Genomic DNA, 23,439 nt, shown 5'->3' with positions numbered 1-23,439 from the left:
TCCATACCAGACAATACTTATATACTTCTCCATACTAATAAAACAAAAAAGGGGAAATGTATTCTTACCCAACAAATAAAATTATCTCGTACCAAAACTGACATGAGATCCTGATCATAACACTACTTGAAGGAGACAACTCTAATGTAGTTGGCCATTGCTTTCAGTACAAAGTCCTAGGTTTCTCTAAGGTAACTAAATGTCTCCAGAAGGCAAGTGCAGAAAGACATTCAAAGCTTAAAAAAATACCTTTAACAATCATCAGTCCAGCCCCTCTTAAATGTAAAAAGGTACATAATAAAACAATTAAATATATTAATTATAGAAAATTTCATTACTATAATTAATCTTGGTTATGAGTGATTACACAAAACAGCCCAATATAAAGCTTTAACAATTTTTAAGTTATTTTACAAAATAGTCCTGTGTGTTTTTGTACCAGGGAGAACTGAGACTGTACAACTAAGGAGCAAATATAATAAAGCAGTGTCACAATACACTATCCCGATTCAGAGATGAAATTCTAATCATTTGATACAATTTACTGCATGAGTTTATCATTCATAAAAACTGTGTTTCCCTTTTAAGAAGAATGTCAGCAACTAGTAAGTAAATCTTCCCTATGAATCAAAGACTAGGTTCTTTGAGAAGACACTACATAGAACTAGTAATATAAAGCTGAAATACTCCCTATCATCTAACCTTAGTAATTCCACTTCTTTATATAATCTAAAATAAAACACATACCTCTGTAAGCATTAAATTTTCATTCATTAAGGGTTTTAAAATAAGTCACTCCCTGAAATTGAGAGCATGCCTCATTTCACTCTGACCAGGTCTCAGATTTGCCTGGGACAAAATTTCAATTGCTTAACAATTCATAAGAAAAACAAACATGGGGATGCCTGGGTGGCTCAGTGGTTGAGTGTCTGCTCAGGTCCTGATCCTGGAGTCCCGGGGTCGAGTCCCACATCGGGCTCCTTGCAAGGAGCCTGCTTCTCCCTCTGCCTGTGTCTCTGTCTCTCATGAATATTTTTTTTAAATCTTAAAAAAACAAAACAAAAAAACCAAAAACGTATGAGCTGAAATGAATCTAATTCTTAGCAAGGACATTACGACTAGTACTGTGTATAGAATGTTCACCAATGCTACTAACCAAACATCACAGAGAAGCACAAGGCATGAGGAAAATTCACAGATACTAGATGAATATATAGGGACAGCTATCAAGGATTCATTTTGTTTTTTTCAAGATTTGAGAGACAAAGAGAGCGTGCGTGTGCGCGCAGATGCACATGAAGGGCGCATGAGCAGGAGGAAAAGAGAGAAAGGAAGAATCCCAAGCAGGTGCCATGCTCAGGAAGATGACTAGCAAGAAACCCGACTCAAGGCTCAATCTCATGACCCTCGGCTCATGACCTGATGCCGAATTCAAGACGGATGCTTAACCAACTGAGCCCTGCAGCAGGCTCCCATCAACCATTCTAATGGCAAGATCTTAAACACTTGACCACTCTTCTCCAGGCCTTTGTTCCCACACTGCAGCAGTGCAGCCTTCTCCCTGTTTTTTACTCCCAGGGTAGAGACCACAGAGGAGGAGCCTGAGAAGTCAAATTCACACAATATACCTGTCCCTCAGGCCTGAACTTGATCCCCTGCACTCTCCACAAAAGGTCATTTGAACTGAGGCCCCTTGGCAGACCTAATCTAAGGAAATCTCTTCCTCATTTCCAAGGCTAACGTGAATCACCAACCTTGGCTTCAACCCCAGTCTCTTAAAACATTAGTTGAAATTTTGACTAAAAACATGTTAACGTGGTCCCTTTCTTTAAAAAAGTATCCCCTCTCCTTGATCCTAACCATGCAACTTCTTGTAAAAGGTAAACTGCGAAGTATTTTCTACTTCAAAACCCTCTCAACAACAAAGTTATTTAAATGTGGTTTTCCCAAGTTTATGCCTTCTTGAGTTTCCCAACAGGTTCCATTTACTACAACCTATAATTACAAATGAAGACCCTATAAGTAATAGCAAGCATCTTTTAAGTTGTAATAAAAGAGGCCCACACATTAACAAAAAAAAGTAAGACACTTGCCAAACCTAATCAACTCCCAGGTTGAGTTAACTTATTATTAGCACACAAATGATGACAGAGGTGGCCACAGAGAACAGACCTGCTTTTGCTAAGTGAGGTTCAAATACCCTAGAAATGAGCGATTATCAAGTCCAAGCTAGAGAATTCAGTTCAGCAAAACTGGAAAATTCCCATCATCTAGCCAGTGTATACCAAGAAAAGTAATTAGAAGTCACCACGGCAACAAATTCCAAATAAGTACATTTGTCTTGGCAATGCAAGATAAACCACTTGACCACTTGTGCAATAGTTTATCTACAGGACCATTTTGTCCATAGGCCCAGTACTAGCGCACCACTAAAAATGCCTGGGAACACAATTCCTCCCCTACTTTCTCTAATATAGAAAGAAATTGTAAAATTCAAATCCTTGTTTAAATATGTACATACTAAATCTGTCAACTTAAAAACTGCATTTGAAACAATGTGTATGTTAGTTTCACAGTACAAGAATTCTAAAACTATGAGAAAACATGTACTTGAGATACTCCTTTCCCAATTATTTAGGAAACAATTTTTATGTCTAGAATTTTTTACTTTTTATTTATTTATTTTTAAAGATTTTATTTATTCATAGAGACACACGGGGGGGGGGGGGGCGGGGGGATGCGCAGAGGCACAGGCAGAGGGAGAAGCAGGCTCCATGCAGGGAGCCCGATGTGGGGACTTGATCCAGGGTCCACAGGATCAAACCCCGGGCTGCAGGGGGCGCTAAACCGCTGCGCCACCGGGGCTGCCCGGTCTAGAATTTTTTAAATGTTATTTAATGGGCGATATAGAGATGCATTTAAAAGCATGAGGTGAGGTCTCCAAAGATGAACATGTCCACGGTGTGAGGGTCTTTCCTCAGCCCTGAGCCACATCCAAAACTATCACCTAATAATTGGATGCCTTAAATTTATGGTAAGATTAATGTGAGCCAAAAGTATGCTGTGGTTATTTGAATGGTTAATGTAACCATAAGCTGCATTAAAGAAGTGATGTCATGTCTGGTCCCCTGGGAAATACAAGTTCACCTCACTCTGCCCACTTTAGGCCACACTACTTGACTACAAGCCACAGAATCTTCAGCAGAGGTTTATCAGAGATGTCCAGGCTATCGAGAAACCGTATCAAAGAGACGGGTAAGGGACAGGCTATTCAGCCTAAATGGCATTGTGCAGTAAAACAATTATCCTTATTTAACTTTGTTCTAGAAGCGAGAATCAGAAACAATTAGTCACAGAGAAAGAAATTTTAGCTCAGCATTTCTACAACTATTAAAATGTCTTTGAAAGTAATGGTTTTCTTTAAAATATCTGAGCAGAGGGGATGGCCTTTAAAATCATTCAGAAGAGAATCTCAGGATATTTGTGTTACCTTATAAACCTGAAATTCTAGGACTAAGCCATATGCTGTTTTGTGGACTGTGGCTAAGTGGGTTGACTGTAGGGTATACTTTACTGTCCCATTCCCCTTGAGTTGTGTTCATTTCCTCAACTGTAGTCAAAGGCCTTCCCTTTCTTATGCTACATTCACAACAAAAAACAGCTCAACTATTCTAAGAGGTAAGGAGAGGTCTTCAGAAAATCTGGTTTTCTGAATATTAAGGAGAAAATTTTAAATTTAGCTTTCTTGTTCTACACCACTGAGGATTCATTTGATAGTTTTAGCCACCTGTGTGAACAAGGGAAATTGTGACCACTTTTGTATTCTGTTGCCAAACCTGTAACGAAGGGGTGAGGGTACACAAATTACAGAAGCCATATCTTTGCCAATTACATCAATGCTTAAGATTCACAGCTTTGGTCAGATGTGGCCAGCCTTGCAAAAACTAACGGCAGAGTGGGCACAATGACAGTTTGCTCTGCTGTCTGCCATGTAGCCACTCACAGTGCACACTCATCACTTACAAGATGGAAAAGTGTACTACTCGCTGTTCCTAGAAACTTGGCCAAATGCCAAACTTCCTCCTTTACATCTTTTTTAGGTTTCCCTTTAAGAAAATCTAATGGTTTAATTTAGGATTTTAAAAAGCACAAGATTAAACAACAAATACGCTAAAATGTGATCTATTTAAAACTAGATAGTCAGAATATAAAAAATATGCGCAAATGGAAAAAATGCAACATAATACTTTGGCAAAAGCTACCTATTTAGGGGAAAACAGTCTGACCAAGTGCCTAGGCTTTCTTAACATACTCTAAAAATATCCTAGCAGACAATTTGCCGATACTGAGAGTAGGATAAATTTTTAACCAACTTAAATGCAACCCAAAATATTATGTCAACATGTAAATTATTCCACAGGAATAACACTAGGCCCTTACAGAAGTGTATTAACTAAGCCACTAGCATCATTTAATAACACCTATCTTATATTAAAAAGTATACAGCCTGAAAAACTCTTATTAGCCCAATTAACTCCCTTAAACCACATGATAAATGCTTTAATATATTTAAATTCCAACTAAACACACTTACAAATTTCCTTTAACATTTAAATATTTGTAAAAAGGGGGGGGGGAGTAAAAGAGGGGAGTCCAGACATTTCGGAGTACAGTATTTAGTCTTCAAGTGAAAGGAACTGATTACAGGCCCCTTGAAGGGTCACACCAAACACCTCATTTGCTGTTAAAAAAAAAGGGTTTTAACTTGTCTACTGCCTGTTACAGGAAACAGGAAAGTCAAGTTCACATCTTAACATACTTTGCTAATTACTTTGTACACTGGATAAAATATCCCACTGAGAGTTTAGAAAAACTAAGATCTACAATATAACATCATTCCCTACTATTTAATACAAATAAACATTTGTTTCAGAGGGTAGGGTGTTTAGGTTTCTCTAAGCATAATAAAAAGATCTGCTAAAAAAGTAGTAACAAATCAGCCTTACAAAATGAACTTTAAGACAATGAGAAAACTATTCTACCAGTATTCTGTCCTGAGAGCCAATATTGAATGAAAACTATATATTTTTATCCCATTAGGTTACACCTTAATTAACCTAACCAAGTGTCCTGCCATGTTCTTAAAAATGTTGTTTTAATAACTATTTCATCTAAGGAATAGCCTTTGTGGAAAGATGTTAAATATGTAATCATAGTATACTTACAATAAAAAAAAAAAAGCCCCACATTTGAGAAGAAGCCATATTTAAAGAGATTAGAACAAAGATATCAAAGTGCTTTGGCTGAAATTAGTATAAATAGACTTTATTGAAGTCAGTGCCTCTGTACTGAGACAGAAGATTGTGTCTACATAAGCACAAGTTGTAACATTTCACAACTTCTAAAAGGAATGTCAACAATTACAACGATCATGCATACCATGGTCGATAATCACATTTTAGAAGCATTTTCAACCATTTCTAAAGAAATGCTTATAACATTGTTATATATAGAACTACTTTCAATAAACTGCAAAACATTGATCGACTTTTCCAGTATGAGCTACAGTGTCAACACAAAAGGGAGGCATAAATGTTTAATTTATGAAATCAGAATGGAATATTTACTGTAAAGAAAAATTAAAAAGCTTTCAAATAAAGGCCATTATTGAACCAACGTGAAGAGCACAACTTGAACTTTTCAGTTCATTCATCTTTTAAAGCTGTCCTCTGAATAACTTCAGTTCTAAGCACTGAATTCAGTACTGTGAATATTCCTTGGATTGAAGTTTGGCAATGATGCGGTCCAACTGTCTCTTTGCTTCACACTGTGGGAAATTGCTCATGTCATAATATTGAGGGGCAATTTTCACCAACCTGTCCAGAAGGGGGGAAAAAATTAGCAAATTAACATTTAATTAAAGACTGGAGTTGCTAATAGGATAAGAATTACTCATTAATATACTGATGAACAAAGGCAAATCTATGAATCCAAATCAACATTACAATTGCAAATGCCTAATCCATATAAACACCGCTTTCAGAAATGCATTATTTTAGTAAGCTGTAAATTTTCTGATGTTGGACTTTCTGTAACTTAAAAAAAAAAAAAAAAAAAAAACCTTTCTTTACACTAATGTAAAGATATTAAAATAAGGTTATTAATTTCTTTAATAACCCTATTTTGACCAACCTCCCCAAGGTTGTATTAATACAGGTTCTAAGTGAGAAATATCTTTGTATTCAAATGATTGGATCTTCTCATTTTCCAAGTTTAATAACTATAAATATAGATCTATACCCCAAAGAATTCACTTGACTGAATCTTTTTAAATGTTTAGCCATAGAATTTTTTCTCCAAAAAGCATTTAAGATAAAATGGTAATGTCCTACACAAGTGTCAAAAGTCATAAATCTGTGTAGGAAAAAAGCCTCACACTATCTAGCAAGTGACAACAACTAAAATAAGTGCTTTCAGCCCACCATTCTTGGCTGACATCTCTAATCCTAAGTTACGGAATGGATTTTGGCAAAACCACCACCAACCAACCAACCAAAACAAAAAACAAGACACACAAAAGGGGAGGAGTGGTAATTTTGCTTAAGATAACACAATCAGTTCCAGTAACAATTTGTAAATCAAATATGCTAAGACACAAGATGTGTAGCTTTTATGTTTGCTTAACTCTGTCTAAAGCATCAACATATAAAAATAAATAGTTCAGAGCTAATGATAAATGGGACAGATTCATTTCTAGTGCAGTACCAGGAGACTTGAGTTGATCACAACAACAAGAGAATAGCTCCAAAGATAGTCTTTGATTCTAGTCAACTACAATTTTATATTTGACTTCAAATCCTGCCCATGCCCATACCAACAATCCCACTATTCTCTTAGCAAAGATTTAAAGAGATCAACCATACCATCAGGTCGAAGCCCCATGCCTAAACCCTGGAGCACATATCCTGAGCTGATGATAACATTAACTTCAGGACATGACTACTGAAACAAAATCAGATTCCATTCTGAGCAAAATGTTAACAAAAACCTTTAAAACAAAGGGTGGTGCTTACCATTCTGGCTTGATATCTGTACACGTCCGGATGTAATTCTTTGTCGTAAGAACAAACTCATTATAAAGCACCCATTCAGGCTTGTGGTCAAGAACAGTAGAGGGATGCAACTGAACCACCTGGTTATCTTTCACAGTTAAGTAATGCCCTGTTCGTTCTAAATGTGCCACCTGAAACCAAAACCCAGTAAAATTAATACAATGCTTTTGATGTGCTAGTTATAAAGCAAAAGTGCTGTAAAGCTACTATAATTAGGAACAGAGAAGCTTCATCTTTTGCTTTTTATTCAATGGCTACACTTATTTACAACTGCCTGATAAAAGCAGGGATAAGCAAACTCCTGCAAGCCAAATCCAGCTCATTGCTTGTATTTGTTAAAGGCCTGTCGGACAAACATGCTCTATACATCTTTACAGAATGGGGAAGGGTGGGTGGGTGGGTGGGGCTGGCAAAAGGAAAATATCTGGTCACGAGTAAAAATCACGTAATTCAAATGTCAGGGTTCCTAAGTAGAGTTTCACTGGAGGGAAACCTGGGTGGCTCAGTGGTTAAGTGTCTGCCTTCGGCTTAGTGCGTGATCCTGGAGTCCTGGGATGAAGTCCCACATCGGGCTCCCTGCATGGAGCCTGCTTCTCCCTCTGCCTGTGTCTCTGCCTCTCTCTGTGTGTCTCTCATGAATAAATAATAAAAATCTTTAAAAAATAAAGTTTCTCTGGAACCCAGGGAGCCCATTTGCCCATGGCCGCTTTTGCACTGCAAGGGGAGGCAGAGCTAAGTAGTTTCAGAATGACTGAATGGGTCCACAGAGCCTTAAATATGCACTATCCAGTCCTTCCTGCCTTAGACCATCTAGAGTAGGTTCTTTAGTGCTAGGTGACAAACTGTGTAGTAGATGAACAATTACTAAAACATTCACAATTAAGATAGAAAAAATAAAGCAAAAAGGAGTGAAAAGCAAATGGTAGTCTACGAAAAAATAAAAAGAATAGAGGGGACAAAGGTGCACATGCTTCTTGCCTGCATTTCTTCTATCTGTAATCAAATATGTCTACCTAATATTTAATTAGCAAACACTGAAACAGTTGATATGCCCTTTCTAATTCTAGAACTAGATAGTAATATGAAGAATGTGTGTCAATGATAGAAATGAGTAAGTATTAATAACAGAAAATGAACTCAGTTTCCTTTAAAAAATACTAAGTACCTAATTAATAGGTCCTAGGTACTATAGTGCATGCCCTGTTTCTAACAAATTTAATCTTCAAAGTAGAAATCCATGTTTGAATATGGCTTTGTCAATGTTTTTGGAATTACAAGCAAATTTAAGAATATGTCAAAAAGCCACTATATACTAATATATATTATATATTAAGAATAAAGTGTCTAGAATGAATTTTCATACCTAGCTCTATTATTTTCCTAACTTTAATGAATGAGATCTTATATGAGATGCCATAATAAAAATTCTTACTGTTATTACGATTTCAACTACAGACTATGCACCAATCAATTTTTATTTTGATTTTGAGCATTTGGGTCCGTTCTATTTATTCAGCTCATTTGGCCTTAAGGCAGGCTACATCTTGCTTAAAGACATAGCCAAAATAGAAAATGAAAAAACAAACAGGAGATAGAAGAGATAATTAAAATCAATCCAATCCCAAGTAATGGATAGATTTGTTTTCAATTTTTACCAGTAGAGAATGAGTTTAAAACATAATTTAAAATCTCTTAAACACTTTGTTTACCTGACAAGCTATATATACTTCAATTAGTATCGTCCCCACGACAACACACTTAAAACTAAATAAAACATTTTAAATTATTTTTCATCATTATCACTTAAAAGACATTTTTGGCTTTTGCAGCACCCAGGTGTCTGCTATATATTTCCATGATCATTCTACAGCACTGTGAATGAAATACAGTTATCTCAATACTTGATTTTTTGGGTAGTCTTTAGTTGCTATATAAAGACAAAAGTGAACTGCACTTCTTGGATCCACCCAGACAACTGCAATGTTTTAGCACGATTTATAACTGTATCTCTCCAGTTACCACCTAGATTCACAGAAATGTTTCAATATTTTAAAATCAAAAGCCAAAAACTGAAATTTACATTGAAGAAATAGCTGTTAATCCCACCTGAAAATGGCTAACATATCATTTGGTATAATAAAGACTCTTAATTAAAAAATAACTACAAATTGATTTCTACATAACTGGATTACTAACTTTGTCATTTAACAAATTAATCTGTTACTCATTAGACACATAAAATTAGTATATTATATTAATTCACTTGAGAATCTAGACATAACATATAAAGTCAATATTCAGAGGCATTCTTTTTTTTTTTTTTTTTTTAAAGATTTAATTTATTTATTCATGAGAATACACAGGGAGGAGAGAGAGGAGAAAGGCAGAGACACCGGCAGAGGGAGAAGCAGGCTCCATGCAGGGAGCCTGACATGGGATACGATCCCGGGTCTCCAGCATCAGGCCCTGGGCTGTAGGCAGCACTAAACTGCTGAGCCACCAGGGCTGCCCTAACTTGTTTACAAGTAGATTTGAAGGGCTGTTATAGAAAGCAAATATGATGTAAACATTTAATTACGCATACATATGTTATCCACATACCTGCATAAAATACCCAGTAACCAAAGCTTTCCTTATATTAATATAATAGTCCCTGCTTGTAAAGTCAGTACTTCGACGAGGCAAATTAAATCTGTCCATAATTCGCGATAGCTGCTGGCGTACGTTATCTGCTGACATCAGGGACCTGTAGTTAATGAAGTTGTCATAACACCACTGAACCGATTCATGATCTACAAAGTTGGAGGGAGGGGGGAAAAAGAGGGGATATGAATCATCCAAATAGGTATATTATCTAATTAAAAATAAAAATCATTATTAAGAGTAAAATAAGTAACCCAGAAAGAATTATCCACATCACCGTTATAAAAGAATCACAATGTTATCAACTTTCCTAAAAATCTAGTGTAGTGAAGTTCAAAATCAGAAATAGCACTAAGGTTTCCGGCTACTGGATTTTGTGATTTTGAATAAACTATTTTGAATCAATGAAGTTAGGTTACTCATGAAAATCTACATGGATGCTTCTAGTATAGTCTAACAGACAGGGGTGGGTTGAGGGAATTTGATAAAATGCCATGTCTGCCTCATTTTCATAGAAAGTACACCTTAGATTAAGATTACCAAATATAATTTATGAGTTATAAAACTGAACTCAAAGGACTACTGTAATTTTTATTTAATTACTCCTGGGCTAAGGCACCAAACCTGAAGGGTTTAAAGGTTTTACTGCAACCTATGTGGTCTCTTAGTGGTGGACGAACAAGACTTAAAATACAAGTGGTTAAGTGCATTCCTTAATCCTCACCTATTTTTTTTTTTTTTAACTCATCCCTCTTCCACCTCCCCTCTGGTAACTATCCATTTGCTCTCTGTAGTTAAGAGTCTGTTTATTGATTTGACCTTATTTTTTTTTCCCCTTTGTTGTTTCTTGAATTCTACATGAGTGAAATCATACGGTGTCTTTCTCTGACTTACTGCACTTGGCATTATACTTCTAGCTCAGTCCTTTGTCGCAAATGGCAACATTCCACTTTTTTTATAGCTCAGTAATATTCCATCATATACATACATACACACATTTATACATACACACACCACCTCTTTATTCATTCATCAATTAATAGACACTTGAGTGGCTTCCCCATCTTGGCTATTGTAAAATACTGCTGCTATAAACATAGGGATGCATGTATCCTGTTGAATAGTGATGAGCATAGGATGATGTTTGGAAGTATCGAATTACTATACTGAACATCTGAAATTAATACAACACTGTTATCTCAACTAACGGGAATTAAAACAAAAAATATCAAACAAAGAGCTATATTATAAAAGTAAAAAACAAAATAAAAAATAAAATACAAGTGGCATAATTTATAGGAATGTCTGGAATCCCCACTCATGTTTAATAAACAAGACTTGCTAATTATTATTAATAAACAAAGCTAACACTTCAAGTAATTTCACTGCATGTATTTATTATCAAAGGGATATTTCTCCACTGATGAATAATACTTGCGAAGCTTCCAACCAATCCACTGTGTGCTCATTTGAGCAAAAAGCTCAAACTGCAGCAAAATATAAAATATTATATAATGACATTTTTATGTCCTGGAGAGTCACAATGGAAAACTTCACTATTTACCTCACAGGCCTTTTGATAAATAAACCTAAGAGGGTTATGTGAAATTGGGGGTTGGAGCAGGGGGAGGACCTTAAAATAAGAACGATGTTGATCCTTCCGCAGCTTCTGGAACATACATTGATCTTTGGCACACTCTTTTCGCTTTAGTTCTACGATAATACCAATTATAACATACAACCTTTTCTCACTTAATTTTCAAAGGAATAACAACTGTATTAATAAATGTTTGTCCATTACAAAATGTGGCCACATTTCAGAAAAGGCAAGTGGGTAGGTGAGGTAGTAAAACGGATCTTTAAACTGAAGAACTGATGTGTTCAAGTCAATTAAATAACTGATCTAGAATGAGTAGTAGTATTTAAGACAACGCGGCAAATATCTTCTGGAGATAACTCAAAGAGAAAAAAGTGTGTTTTAAAGGCATCCTCGCTTATGCTGGTGCAACGTACAGAGCTGAAAGGCAATGGAAATGTCCACGCTGAGACAGTAAGAAAGGGGGCCCTTTGAAAAGGGCAGCTGATTTGCAGACTCTGATCTGGAGTATAGCTTTTCTGAAGGTTCTAAATTTCAGAATTCATACCCTAAAGAGTAACAAAATGGCAATTTTAAGTTGTCAAGATAAACAAACACTATCTGGTAGTTCTACTGTATTTTCTAAATTTGGTAAATGGGAGAAATAAAATCTAAAAATGGAAATATTTTCGTACAATAATGTTGGCTATAGATTTATTACCAATACAGCAAAACTGCTTCTAAAATCTAAGGTCAAACCAGTTCAGGGTGAAATCAGGCAGATACACAGAGCAATCAAGGTGTTGCAAAACAACTTAAATCTAGCTGTTTCTCAAAGGTGTGATTTCAGGGATGCCTGGGTGGCTCGGTAGGTTGGATATCCGATTCTTGATTTTCAGCTCAGGTCTTGATCTCAGAATGGTGAGATCAAGCCCCAAGGTGGATTCCAAGCTGAGTGGGGAGGAGTCTGCTTAAGATTCTCCCTCTCTCTGCTCATGTGTGCACATGTGTGTGCTCTCTGAAATAAATCCTTTTTTAAAGTGTTATTTCAACATATGAATTTTAGCTTTTCTATGTAATCAACTATTGTCTCTTAATGAAATAGTTCCTCTTGACCAATATCTGAATAAGTTAATTTTTCAAACACATTTAATGTTTCAATTAATAATGTAACACAGCATCACTTAAAAATCATTAGTGAAAAAAAAAATCATTAGTGAAAACATTCCAAATTCAATAAATGGATATTAAATGTCCAAATATTACAGAGAGATCTGGAAGTCTGATACTTTTAAATGACTCCCCTTATTTAAGATGACAGGCAATAATTAAAGGCTAATCCTTTGACTAATGGGGACATTTCTATCAAATGTTCAGTCATCCGATTTCCTTTGACCTTATTTATTACAAGTATATAGAATAAAATAATAAAACATAAGAAGCATGTAACAGGAAGACAAGGATCAAGCATCTAGGGAATGGATGTTACCACTCTAACTCACTCCCTCTGCTAGTCCTATTAACACGTGGCTGTGCCATTTATCAAAACTTAAAACAAATGAACACAATCTCCTAATTTACGGAACATTAAAATTTCTTGTGACACATACATGGTAAAAAACCCATGCTGATCCTTTAGAAATCTTTAATTTCCACTTAAAACAGTATCTTAAAGATAACAAAGGATTTTGAGAACTAAGATGGACGTGAATCCTTCTCAAGGCCTTCCTCTCTGCAGCCATTCCCACTGTCAGTTAATTATGTGCTCGGTGCTCAGCTCAACCACCACAATACAATGTGGCACATATAGGAATATAGCATATTTCTTGGGACAGATCAAACCTATCAGGAATAGTCTTTAACATTATGTGTTATCAATACATTGAACACAAGAGGGATAAAATGTTCTTAAGTAAGCTGTGTAGTGGCCTTTGCTTCTTCACCAGATATTTATCAATTCTATTCAACTCATGACAGAGTTGATATGTAAGCCACAGACATGCAGCACGTTGGCAGCTATGCCTTTTGTTCCACTCTGCAGTACTTTTGGATTCTGAGATAAATAAATTCACCTCCATCCCAAAAGAGATGTGTTAAAATGACCAGACTATTTTAGGAGTATAAACAAAAGTTTTAGGAGATAACAAATGGCAATGCTATAGTAAATTAGGAAACCATTTTCTTATTGGCAGAAACCATACACTTTACTGACCGTGAACTCCACATTTTTGGTAAAGTGTGATGATGTAAGGCTATCGTTACTTGATTACATATCTAAGAGGTTAACCTACTGATATGTAGAAATCAAAAATTTTCAAAACTCGCAATTATTTCTCCATTTTTTTCTTTTTTTTTTTCTTTTTCTTTTTTTATTTATTTATTTATGATAGTCACAGAGAGAGAGAGGCAGAGACACAGGCAGAGGGAGAAGCAGGCTCCATGCACCGGGAGCCCGACGTGGGATTCGATCCAGGGTCTCCAGGATCGCGCCCTGGGCCAAAGGCAGGCGCCAAACCGCTGCGCCACCCAGGGATCCCTCCATTTTTTTCTTTAATTGAAGTTCTTCTCTCATTTAACTTTTATAAATGGTGGATTCCAATAATAGCATCTGGCAATAACTTCATTATGACTGTATTTCCTTATTTTCAAACAACTGGAAAATGTTTTTCATGTCACTAAATATTCTCCGAAAACATGATTTAAAGCTAGAACAGGGCGCCCGGGTGGCTCAGCCAGTTAACCGTCTGCTTCAGCTCAGGTCATGATCACAGGGTCCTGGGATGGAGCCTGGAACAGTATTTCATCATGTGGCTATAGCATAAATTCTGAACTATCTTTTTACTGGTGGGCATTAAGGTAATTCCCTCCCACCCTTTTTTACTATCATAAATAATTCTGGGATGAAATCTTTAATTATATCTGTGTGCACAGGATACTGGAAGATCACAGATTATTCATAGATTATTTCTGAGTCACAGGATCTGAACTTAACTTTCTCAGTAACATAAAATCTACTGCTTTTCACAAAGACCACATCAATTTATAGTTCCACCTCTCTTGTAGGACTGTTTCACTAAACCCACTCCTACATAGCTAAGGACTACTTTGCCCTAACCTCTGCCAATTTTGTAGGTGAGAAAATGGTACCCCTAGATAATAATGCTCTTGAACTACAAGTAGAGTTGACTTTCCTCCTCATGTTTACAGACCACTTGAAGCCTGACTGAGAACGCTGATTCACATCTACAGCCCATTTTTCTATTTTCTTAGTTTTGTATTTAAGAGCTACTTATTAGTAAAATTACTAAACAGTAAAGATTCTATAAATAATACAAAACTAAACACACAAAACGAATGAAAATAAACAGTGAAACAAAGTATATAAAAATCTGTGTATTAGTGGTAAATATTATACTGGTATTTTGTTTTTAACGCTCTCCATTTTCCAGCTTTCTATAATAGGTATTTTCCCCACTGATTATAAGAGTAAACAACTTTGAAAAAGACAGACAATTTCCATTTTAAATGCTAGTCAGGAGTTTTTTCTAAAGTACCTCTGGGTTTCTAATGTAAAGTTGTCACAGATAATAAATGAAAGTGAGATGAAGAAACATCTTATATACTGCAAGTGACATTTAGACAAAAGAGTGCCTTCAATCTAATTTACACTTACTTTGTTTAAAAGCGTGGTAGACATTCAGCAGTGTCAGATGATCTCCATCTATGTGGGCAAATCTCATCTTGGCTTCATCTGCGGCTTTCTTGGCCTCCGTGGGGCGAACAAAACACTGTGGGACTAAACAAGGTTGGTATGGGCCCAACACAAACGCCCATATCGATGAGTCACGCATTCACAGATAGAGGAACAAGGCCTAGCTAGGTCAGTTCACAGAGCATAGGGCAGGGCAGGATGGCCTCCAACTGCATCTTGGACTGTTTACTACCTTGATTTGGTACATCAACACCTAACCACATCTGTAAGACAAGAGGGTTTCAAAGCTACAGAGTACCTGATGATTTTAACTAGATCTAAAAGTAGGCATCAAACAGCTATTCTGAAGGCCATCAAGATACTAGAAATAGAAAGCTCAACTTATTTCAAAAACCAGTGCCGATAGCTCTACCAATAACCAGAATTATGGTGTCAATAGCCTTTAAGCTAAATGTAATTTTTCAAAAGGCCATCCACTGAATCCACTGAATGGCTATGGAAGTTATGAAGCTGTATCTGCCCACTGCAGGGCTAAAAACCACTTTCTAGCCAGTCTATTGCCACATTTCTATTGTAATTTTTTCCCTAATGCTATGGCTATTACCAACTGGTGGGTATCACTATTAGCACCGGTGAGCAGAAGCATATGGAAACATAAAAAATATCATGAAATGTTGGGTTTTGATGATAGCAGTAGTGGTGGAAGGTTAAACCGCCTTTGAATTAAGAAAATTCAAAAAGGCTGAGGAAATTCAGCCTAGTTTTCCAGCATTTTAATAAAAAGATTAGAAAATGACGTCCCAAGTTTAAAAAAAAAAAAACTGTTATTTGGTTATTTGAATCAAAACCTCAATATAAAAACCAAATCCAATATTTGAAAGTTGACAATTAGTCTGAAACAGTCATTATTTCAAGGGTCATCAAAATATGTAACTACAGTATTTGTTTAGAGCCTCGATGTTAATTCACATAAAATTTTAAGTTGTTACAAAGCGTGCACTACATTTTTAAAATACAACTTTCCTTAATTCACTTTAGCAATTCCATAGTCATAAAAGCAGTATGAAAGTAAAAATACTTAACAGCTTGGGACTTTGTCAACACATTTTTAAAGCTCTTAAAACCTTTTCAATATAAAAAAGTATAAATGAATCAGTCCAGATAGAAGATAATGGGAATAATCAACAACAAGATCAAATACAGTATCAAATTACTTTCCCATACAGTTTCCCCTTTAAAAGATACCAAAGAAGCCAAATAGAGACAATGACACATGATCACAATAAATATTAATTAAATGTCTTGCTTAATGTAATTGAAGCAAGCTAATTCATGAAAGTACAGAAACCTCTCAAAGATACGAAAGTAAAAGTGAACTAGCTCCCAGAATTAACAGTGGGAATAAGTAGCACTCTATAAGGCCCCTGATTTGCACTATTTATATCAGGACCTGAAAATGTCAAAAACTATTTAAATGAAAAACAAAACAGTATAAGCTTGGCAAACTGTTTTTGTTCTGTGACTTCTTCCTCACCTTTTAATACCCGCCCCCGACAAGTGCCTTGCTTAATAATCACTAAACATAAATGTCCATTCTCTTGATGTGCTAATAAACTCCTGTGTTGTACAGAGCTCCTTATTACAAATAAGAGATATAGGTGGAAGATTTCAACTGCGTCACAATGACCAGTTTTTTAAAGAACTAGTAATATAGACTCAAACGATGGTAATTATATAGTATGCCTGATAAGAGAAACTGGAAGAATAAAATCTGAGCAGATAACAAATAAATATGCAATCTGTTAACCCTTGCCCCACACTTTCTCTAAAACTAAAATCTTGGGTAAGTACCAACTGGGAGCATCTAACAAAAACATGTAAGAAAGGCAGACAACAACCTACCACCACCTCCGCAAGTGAGACTACAATTTTATTAAAATGATTCGATACTGCCCTGCCCATCTGCTCTGAGTCTGATCAGTCATAACTCTGCAAAAAAACATTTTTAGCTAGTTCTTAAATAAAAAATTCACACCATTAAAACATATCATACATCTAAACTAAGCCATAATTTTATAATTATAAAATTTTTCAATTTATCTTTTAATTCCATGTAAGATTTTGAATTATTTGAGGCATTAGGTTATAATTATAGACTAATAAACCACTCTGAAACTGAAGTCATTCTCCCCAGTACTGGAACTAGTAGTATAGTATAGAGTACTTTGGTCATCAGTAAAAATATAAAATGTCTTCTATTTTTTAGCTGTAAGAATCAGTGTAAAGCTGTTAATCATATTTCTTCTTTTTGGAAAATCTAATTTCCAAATTATAATTCATTGATGGATACGCTTTACTGCTACTAAAAACAGCATGACTTGTTAACCTTAATGCTCCAATTTCCGAAATCAGCAATATTATCTATTAGGTGTCTTTCACGTATCAACTGTTTTCTGCCATTGTAAAAGAATTATGATCTGATGAGATTTTAAACCTAAAATTACACATTACTACTTCTATTTATTTGATACTAAGTTTGAAATTCACATTTGCTCAACTGCCACTAGAATATATTATTTATATGTGTAGGAAAAGTTCAATTTAAATGATAGTTTGGGTTTGTCCCAGGCTCACTTAATAGTGCCAAGTACTAGAACAAAGTTCTTCTTGTACTTTCAGTAATAAACCGCAAAACTGATGAACCTACCAAAGAACTGTTACAATTGTGTTCAGACTTGTTCTTTTCTTATTGCAATTTTTATTCGCACTCAAGAGAGCCAATGTTTTTACTATATTTTGTGCACAAGCAATTACTTTACTTTTGTAAATACTGTATCTTCATAAATCTATTTACAAGATATTTAGGAAACAAAATGAGCTCCTCAAAACCATCTATAAAATCTACTATCATACTAAATAATAAAAAACAAAACCAAATGTGAAGTCCACCCAAACTGTGAAGAGCTGGGCTTTTTTTAGTTCCTTTCCCTCTATTACCTGACAACATAGCAGTAATAGATAGGACCTCATTAGAACAGTTGTAGTCACAACTTGCAATAACCATTTTAGCGAGCTGTGGATCTAGAGGAAACTCTGCCATCATGGATCCCAATTCAGTCAGATCTCCATCATCATTTAAAGCAGCCAGGTAATTCAAAAGTTCTAAGGCTCTCATCAGAGTTTCAGGAGCTGGGGGAAAAGGCAATCTATTAGACAAACTGCTTTAACAAGCAAAAAGGTGATAAAGTACAAACTATTATAAGCAATCTCATTTTTCATTCTTCAGTGGACCAAACTCAAACTGTCATCAAATTCAGTTAGAGTTCTAGCAAACAACAATTCATATAAATTTGCAATATTTTCCTGCACAGTAGTTAAAACTGTCATTTTCCTAAATAAATTAATTCCTAACAAAAAGAAAAATTAGAAATTTCTCATTTTCCTGCTGGGTCAGTAATTCCCGGGATAATTTAGTTACTCTGAGGAAAGAAAAAAAAAAAAAAACTTTCTCATATAGTTGTCATTCTTAGTTTTAATACTAACATATAGGACTTTTCTTGACGCATACTACAAGAAAAAGTAAAGGGTGTGTGTGTGTGTGTGAGATAAGATGTAGAGATAGTGAATTTTGGTTAAAAGGCTTGCTAAAATATGCTTTGAGAATTCATACCTGGTGGATCCATAAAGTCAAAATGCACCAAATCATCAATACCAAGCTTCTTCAATTGTAACACAACTGATCCTAAATTAGAACGCAAAATCTCAGGATAGGTGTTATCCTAGCAAAAAACAAAAGTGTTTATTGTTAAACATGCCTTAATCCTCTTGCTCCAGAAAACAAAACATACCTGTTCTCTGCCTCTTTAGCTATTTACTTTGGCATTACTTCTAAACCACTGATCCACAGGAGAAGAATACTGGTGGAATATACCAGAAAGGAATCAGACACCTTCTGTGAACTATCTTTACAGGGTTGAAAGTGTTACTGCGAACTGTTCACTTCAACTTAAAATTTTAACAGAGAGCTGTATTGGTAGATTACACCATAAATCTCACTCAGGGAAAACGTAAGGCGCTTATGGTGCCAAAAGGCAAGATGAAGTAAATAAAGCAATTTTCTTCTGGTAACAAATTCAACTTAACCTTCCAAACACAGGAAGGATACAGCAAAACCTCTTACCTGCATTTCTGTTTTATAAGCTTTCTCTGTATAAAGTCTGAAGCATTTCCCAGGTCTTGTACGCCCAGCTCGACCAGCCCTCTGCTGAGCTGAAGCTTTACTAATGGCTGTTACCAAAAGAGACTCAACTCTGATTCGAGGATTATACACCTATAAGAATGAAAATAATGTAAGAATTTTTCCTTCAGTTAACCACAAAACTGTAATCTGTATGCAAAGTCCACAGCTAATCTCAAAATAAACAAAGCAGTATAGTGATGAAGGCTGCACATCAGAGACAGAAACTGAGAACTGGTTGTGCCTTAACTTTCTTTCAGATATTCTGAAATAATCATTCTGAAGACTCAAGCTAACATGGAAAGGTTCTTATCTATTACACACAAAGCTTACATCATCTTCACTCTTCTTAATTAAAAGCTTACATCATCCTTACTCCTCCTAACTGAAAATTAATTTCAGTTCTACCAGCTTTACTTTGCTTTTTTAGAGTGGATCAACAGTGTTGAAGGCTTTTGCCTGTAAAGAACCTGTCAATTTCAATACCTGATGATGTTCAGTGTGAACATCAAGAAAAATATTTTGAACTCAGTTCAGAGGTCAGTTACACACTGCCAGTTTAAAGTGAAAAATTTCCATCAGAAACATAAATACTGCATGCAACAAATTCTCCCAATTATACCTATAAAATGTAACCAAATGTAATTTTAAAAATCTGTGAATCATACAACATCACCAGTTATTTCCTGAGTAGTCACTTCCTCTGGCCAAAGTGCTTGGTATTCAGCACTGCTCAACTAGAAGATAACGTTAAAACCTTTTCAGATACTATGCCCAACACATAATAGAAACTCTAATCTTACTGGGTGATCAACCTACAAGAATGACAATCCTGTCCTCTTATTACTACTCTCATACTCCTTAAATGAACACAGAAACCGAAACACTTCCAACTGCTACAGAGAAACAAACAAAAAAACCCCAAAGCACCCTTAAAAAAAAAAAAAAAAAAAAAAAGGCCTAGGATTCAACATTATGCATGGGTTTAATAAAGGATAGTCAGCTAAGAACAGAAAGGGTTCATATCACCAAAGTCTGAAAACAAAACACAAGACAACAGGAAAATAATTCTAAAAAGTAAATTCTAGTCACTGAACAAGTACACAACACAGTATGTACTCTTAAGCTAACACCAATTTAATAAAGTAAACAACTAAAGTATTAAAGTATGTACCTTTTGTTTTGCAAATCCAGGATCAATCACAAATACCACACCATCTATTGTCAGAGAAGTCTCTGCAATGTTAGTTGACACAACTACCTGTTAAGAAATAAACAGTATATAAATTATATTATAAATGAAGTAAAATTGAAAAAAACCGTAAGGGTAGCCATGACCTTTCACTAATGAATTTCAATCCAGTAAGTAAACTAGAAATAAGGTTTCATCCTCAATGGCCAATGCAATGCAATACAAAGACAAATTAATATTTAAGATCTTAATTCAAAATCTCATTTAGTCCATCATAGCAAATTCCTTTTTCAAAGAAAGCTATTATTTCAGGTTATCACTCAATCACATATGTTTTCATTACTTAAACAGAAAGATAGCATCAAGAGAAAAATTATCGATGAAACAGTATAATAGCTTGCCTTACATGTCTTGCTGACAGAACACTACTTTGGTTATTATCCAAAGTCCACAAAACATGTATATCTTTTGGTATTTTCTGGCAGTATTTACAAAGGGAACTTTGTATCACCAAAACTAAACATTTAAAACAAAATGGCACAGGAGGGCACAGGGGGACAAAATCTCAAGTTAAGATCTAAGAAGCATTGGCACATCATCAGAATCAAATGCAGATGTTTTAGAAAGTATACAATTTCAAAGAAGATGTCACTGCATTCAAAGCAACTGTTAATCATTTGAACCTTTTACTGCCAGGGAAAAACGTTTCAAGTATTTACATACTAATATGATCCCTTGTTTTTTTCTTTACGTAAGCGTGTGATGTATGTTAGATCTATTTTAGGAAACTGGCTGGGGTTTGAGAATAACATGTCACATAATTTTTCTTATTTAACGATAAGAAAATGGGATTCTTGTTAGATTGTTTTTCCCCCAGAACCTTTGATTTTTCAGGAACAGAAAAGTGCCATTAAGTGAAAATGCCTGTATATGCAAGCAGAGGACAAAAAAGATGAATCAGATACAGGGCCTGCTCTTGCAGCCTGTGAAGGAAGATTACACATGCATAGTGTAAATGACACCATAGACTCACCCTGAGACTTAAAAAGGGTTTACTTCCACAGTTAAGACCAAGGAAACTTACCATTTGAGTTGTCTAGAGTAAGGTGGAATCTACCACGAGAGAGAAGGGAACAAGAACACTAGGAGTAGAAGATTCAGCTTAAACTATGACATACAGGCAAAAAAGCCCATAGGCACATCTGAGAAACGAAAAGGACTCATACCACCAGGAAATCCTGGAGGTTTTGAAAATTTACTAGAGACCTATTGACAGGTTAATATTTTAGAATCATTCACACATCTAAAACCAAAAATCCTTCCTTTTTTTGTATTGTGTAGTTGCAAAGACTGGTAACTAGCAAATGATAAGGAACGCAGGTCATCTAATGTTACTCAAATACAGTTTTCAGTACCTTTAAGATGGCACGCACATGGCTCAAAAATTAGAACCAAAGCAAACATAAACAAGGCTATGAGGGGATCCCTGGGTGGCTCCGCGGTTTGGCACCTGCCTTCGGCCCAGGGCCTGGAGACCTGGAATCAAGTCCCACATCGGGCTTCCTGCACGGAGCCTGCTTCTCCCTCTGCCTGTGTCTCTGCCTCTCTTTCTCTGTCTCTCATGAATAAATGAATAAAATCTTAAAAACAAAAAACAAGGCTATGAAATTGACAGGTGAATTTGAATAAATATCCTGAGTTTAATATTCTTCTACAAAGTCAAGTACGTTGACCTGGAAGGAGCAATGAATTTAGAAGTCAGTGACAGAGCCTGGAAGCCAACCTAAGTAGCTAAAGGTTTTAACACTCCCAAATCTCCATTTGCTTTTATAATTCCTGAATATTCATCTAGCTAAGACAAAACTGTTAACAAAATTAGGCAATAAATAGAGAAAGTCCTTATAAACCTATTACAGAACCAGTGACATGCTTGTGATTATATAAAAGGTCTTATGGTTTTCTGGAATTCTGGGGTGATATTATAATAGTTTTGGATACAGATTTAGAGCAGTGGAGGAAATAAAAAAATACATTTCACATGTTTCTTCTAAAACAGAATACAGTTAGTATGGAAAAATTTCTTGTTATGATCAATTCTTCAGAATTTAAAAATAATTTTTAAAAGATTTTATTTATTTGAAAGAAAGAGAGCACAAGCAGGGGAAGTGGCAAAGGGAGAGGAAGCAGCAGGCTCCCCCATGAGCAGGGAATCTGACTCCAGGATCCCCAAATCAAGACCTCAATAGAAGGGAGGCTTTTAATCAACTGAGCCACCCAGGCACCCCTAAAGTAATTTTTCTTTAGAAAATAATTTCACTTGGTGTGCATGCGTCTTTGGCTATGTCTGTGTGGCAAATAATGTAATACTTACAAGAACTGTGGATTTAAGAATCACAGGATTATGCCAAGCTGGCAAACCCCATGTCCTTATCGATAGTCTACTGCCAACCAAAAGTCAAACTCCAAAACAGAGGTGTTAAAAAAAAAAAAAAAAAGACCTTAGGCTTTCTTCCAAGGACTAAAAGTAAATTGGTTAAAAAGCTTTAAGGTAATAAAAGCTTTTTGAATAGGACTTATTTGCCATACTGATTTATTAAAGTACTATGAAAAAAAAGGCAGGGCTCGTAAACCATGGGAGGTAGGTTTGGGGACAAAAAGGGGGAAAACTCCTGTAACAAACTGTAGGACTTTCAAGAATGCTTCTTCTAATGACTTTACTACTAAAGCTGGAGAGGTAATTCTAGCTATGGCTAAAGAAAACATATATATATATATGATGCGCAAGAACAAATACATGAGATGATAAAAAGTTATCTAGCTTCCTCGAAACCTTAGTAGTAGACTAATGCAAGCCCTAAGTGTGTTCTAGATGTAGCTTGCATATGATCTAATTAGGAACTGTTCAGAACACAAAGTGATCCTGAATTTGGTCAGGGGATCTACATACAACACATGGGAATATACACA

The 23,439-nt window shown here is 35.6% G+C and overlaps 1 protein-coding gene across 1 annotated transcript in view; it reads right to left on the bottom strand.

Moving 5' to 3' along the window:
* Positions 1-5,304: 5,304 nt before the first annotated feature.
* DHX15 (DEAH-box helicase 15) overlaps positions 5,305-23,439 on the bottom strand; it is a 59,616-nt gene continuing 41,481 nt past the window's right edge. Inside the window, exons 7-14 of the mRNA XM_038533565.1 lie at positions 20,455-20,541; positions 19,224-19,373; positions 18,714-18,822; positions 18,041-18,232; positions 15,005-15,127; positions 9,714-9,904; positions 7,074-7,243; positions 5,305-5,876 (exon numbers count right to left, since the gene is read on the bottom strand). Coding sequence (XP_038389493.1) covers positions 5,759-5,876; positions 7,074-7,243; positions 9,714-9,904; positions 15,005-15,127; positions 18,041-18,232; positions 18,714-18,822; positions 19,224-19,373; positions 20,455-20,541 — 1,140 coding nt within the window. The 3' untranslated portion in view covers positions 5,305-5,758. The remainder of the gene's footprint in view (positions 5,877-7,073; positions 7,244-9,713; positions 9,905-15,004; positions 15,128-18,040; positions 18,233-18,713; positions 18,823-19,223; positions 19,374-20,454; positions 20,542-23,439) is intronic.

The sequence above is a fragment of the Canis lupus genome, chromosome 3, assembly GCF_011100685.1.
Source record: "Canis lupus familiaris isolate Mischka breed German Shepherd chromosome 3, alternate assembly UU_Cfam_GSD_1.0, whole genome shotgun sequence".
NCBI classification, from domain to species: domain Eukaryota; kingdom Metazoa; phylum Chordata; class Mammalia; order Carnivora; family Canidae; genus Canis; species Canis lupus.
Note: the sequence above shows the minus strand (reverse complement) of the source record. Positions and strands in the feature narration are given on the sequence as shown.